The sequence below is a fragment of the Stomoxys calcitrans genome, chromosome 5, assembly GCF_963082655.1.
Source record: "Stomoxys calcitrans chromosome 5, idStoCalc2.1, whole genome shotgun sequence".
NCBI classification, from domain to species: domain Eukaryota; kingdom Metazoa; phylum Arthropoda; class Insecta; order Diptera; family Muscidae; genus Stomoxys; species Stomoxys calcitrans.
The window spans coordinates 149956759-149959600 of NC_081556.1; the positions used below are offsets into that span (position 1 = coordinate 149956759).

At 37.8% G+C, this 2842-nt stretch overlaps 1 protein-coding gene across 1 annotated transcript; it reads left to right on the forward strand.

Annotated features, from left to right (window-relative positions):
* Nucleotides 1-311: 311 nt before the first annotated feature.
* On the forward strand, nucleotides 312-2367 carry LOC106090178 (DNA methyltransferase 1-associated protein 1). The gene is made up of 5 exons (XM_013256277.2): nucleotides 312-522; nucleotides 610-1005; nucleotides 1061-1674; nucleotides 2020-2174; nucleotides 2238-2367. The coding sequence occupies exons 1-5, from the start codon at nucleotides 422-424 to the stop codon at nucleotides 2328-2330; spliced, it is 1359 nt and encodes a 452-aa protein (XP_013111731.1). The 5' UTR covers nucleotides 312-421; the 3' UTR covers nucleotides 2331-2367.
* The last annotated feature ends 475 nt before the right edge of the window (nucleotides 2368-2842 follow it).

The following is a 2842-nucleotide window of genomic DNA, read 5'->3' on the forward strand; positions in this document are numbered from 1 at the left end:
ATTGAAGGTATTGAATTCCCCTTTGCTGTAAGAACTCCGCTTTCGCCCATGTCGCTTTCCAATATCTTAATTCGAAGTTCTCTGCATAATATATATATTCTTTTTTTTGAACAGTTTGAGGCTTTTTAATGAATTATAGCAAAAGCTTTGTTATACAAATGTCATACATTATTTATTTTTAACGTTTTGCTAAGTGATTTAATTTTAAAAACAATTAGTTTTACTGTGGTTGTCACCCTGTATGTGCAGCTAATGAAACATATCGACGTCGGTTACATCACGCAAGTTTTGCGTGAGTTTTTCCTTTCGTACTCGCACAGACCTAATGTGAAAAAGTAGAAGAAGCATTTGTTTTTATTCATATTTCCACTGAAGATTGCAGTAAAAGATATTATAGTATTAATTATTCTTAATTACTAAAATGACTACGGACGTTAGAGATATACTGGACATTGAACGTCCCAATACGCCAGAAATTACCAGGGACTCGTTTTTAGCTACCAAAAAAAGGAACTTTGAAAAGTATGTACTCCAATATGAGTAGCGTCTGTGACTATGTGTGTGATGACAAAATGGCAAAAATGAATTGTTTAAATGTTTTCTCTACAGGGCTAAGGCTAACTCCAAACGCCCTGAGGGTATGAATCGTGAGGTATTTGCATTACTGTATAATGACAACAAAGATGCACCGCCTTTATTGCCCACTGACACAGCCCTAGGCATAGGGTCGGGCTACAAACAAGTCAAAGCCCGACTGGGCATGAAGAAGGTAAGAAAATGGGAGTGGGCCCCATTTTCGAATCCTGCTCGTAACGATGGCGCTGTCTTTCACCATTGGAAACGTATCAGCGATGAGAGCAAAGACACCCCTTACCCCTTTGCGAAGTTTAATAAACAGCTTGAAATACCCCAGTACACTGTAGCGGAATATAATGCCCACCTGCAAACAAATACACAGAAGTGGACAAAGGAGCAGACAGATCATTTATTTGATCTGGCTAAAAGGTTTGGGGTTCAAGAAAATTGAAAATGAAAATATAGTAACTTAATCTATTTTCAGGTTCGACTTGAGATTTATTATTATGGCAGATCGTTGGGATCGTTCTCAATATGGCATAAAATCTGTGGAAGATCTCAAAGAACGTTACTATGAAATAATTGGTATTCTTTCCAAGGCAAAGCCAGGCCAATCATCTGGAGGTTGCGCAAACGTCTATGATAGAAAACCTTTTGCCTTTGACATCGAACACGAACGTCGACGCAAGGATCAACTTAAGAAACTTTTTGAACGCACCAGTCAACAGGTGAAGGAAGAACAGAATTTGCTTAACGAATTGCGTAAAATAGAAGCTCGCAAAAAAGAGCGCGAACGCAAGACACAGGATTTACAAAAGCTTATATCGCAAGCCGATCAGCAAGGAGATGCAACAACCAATGCACAGAATGCTCGAAAATATGAAAAGAAATTACACAAAAAGAAGCTGCATCATCAGCCCAGGCCCTCGAAGGTGGATTCTGTGGTGAATGCAATTGAAATTGGCACCAGCGGCATTAAATTTGCCGATTTACGTGGTTCAGGTGTTTCATTGAGATCACAAAAAATGAAATTACCCGCCAATATAGGGCAGCGAAAGGTTAAAGCCTTAGAGCAAGCCATACAAGAATTTAAAGTGGGTAAGTAGAGTCGCAAGGTCATTAGTATCAAATGATGAAGTGGGTTGTTGGTTTATTAATTTTCACTATTCATATTTCAAGACTCATTTGATATCCGTAGTCAGGTCAAATGTTTCTTTATTTGTTAAACAGTTACAAAATGGCTGTTTGACAAAAAAGTCGCATATCTTTCATGACCAACATATTGCATAGGTGAGAAGAATTGAAAGATTCTCGAAATATGGTTTAAAAGTAGCATGATCTGTTTTGTTGTTGTAGCGGTGTGTTATACACTGAGGCGTTTTTTATCCATTTGCCGAGCTGAAATTGTTAATAAAAAATAATAAAAATATTTTTTACTTTAAGATCCCACGCCTCCACCTTCTGAGGATATTTGTAATTCCTTTAATGAATTGCGATCGGATATGGTTTTGTTGTGTGAACTACGGACTGCTCTGGCAACATGCGTCTATGAAATGGAAAGTCTCAAACATCAATACGAGGCCGCTTGTCCTGGAAAGGTATTTTCTTGATATCTACATATATAAAGATACTTCTAAATGATTTTTTTGTAAACCTTACAGACGCTTAATATACCCTCATCATTAATTCCATCGACTTTGCAAATAAAATCGGAGTCTTCAGACACTGTAACAGGTGTCAATGCCACTTCCTGAATTCAATTTATTAAAATTTAATGGACCAAAACATTTACATATTAGACTTATCAATTAATGTAAATATTATGAATGATTCGTTTTATCTTTTATCAAAAAATGCGGTGCTTGTAGATTATGTGAGTTGCATACTACCATGAGCTGTGACAGCGAGTCATGCCCGGTGTTTAAGGTTACCTTATGGATCCAGTTGTAACCCTCATTCATAGTTCCACTCATATTTACCTGTCTCTTCGTAGTTTGTTCAGTTGTACGGATGTGAAACTTTTGTGCAGTCTTATGGGTGCCGACATTACTATCTTGGTGATACCAAGTGATTTGAGTCCTCTTTCCTTTCAGAAAGATTTTCTGCTTACGCCACCGCAATCTGCGATAAGTTGAGAAGTGCAGGAAGATCCTCAAGATGAACACACGAACTTGCGAGAAGGAGGAGAAATTCCGACACGGTACCAGCTCATATTCTTAGAGCATGAGCTGTTTCAAAGCCCATAATATGTGTGTTTATGTCTACC

Excerpts from the sequence above, each read along its gene's own strand:
- LOC106090178 (XM_013256277.2), top strand. The coding sequence starts at position 422 with ATGACTACGGACGTTAGAGATATACTGGACATTGAACGTCCCAATACG. Across the intron at positions 1,006-1,060 it reads TTATTTGATCTGGCTAAAAG|GTTCGACTTGAGATTTATTA; the intron begins GTTTGGGGTTCA and ends ATCTATTTTCAG. Across the intron at positions 1,675-2,019 it reads CATACAAGAATTTAAAGTGG|ATCCCACGCCTCCACCTTCT; the intron begins GTAAGTAGAGTC and ends TTTTACTTTAAG.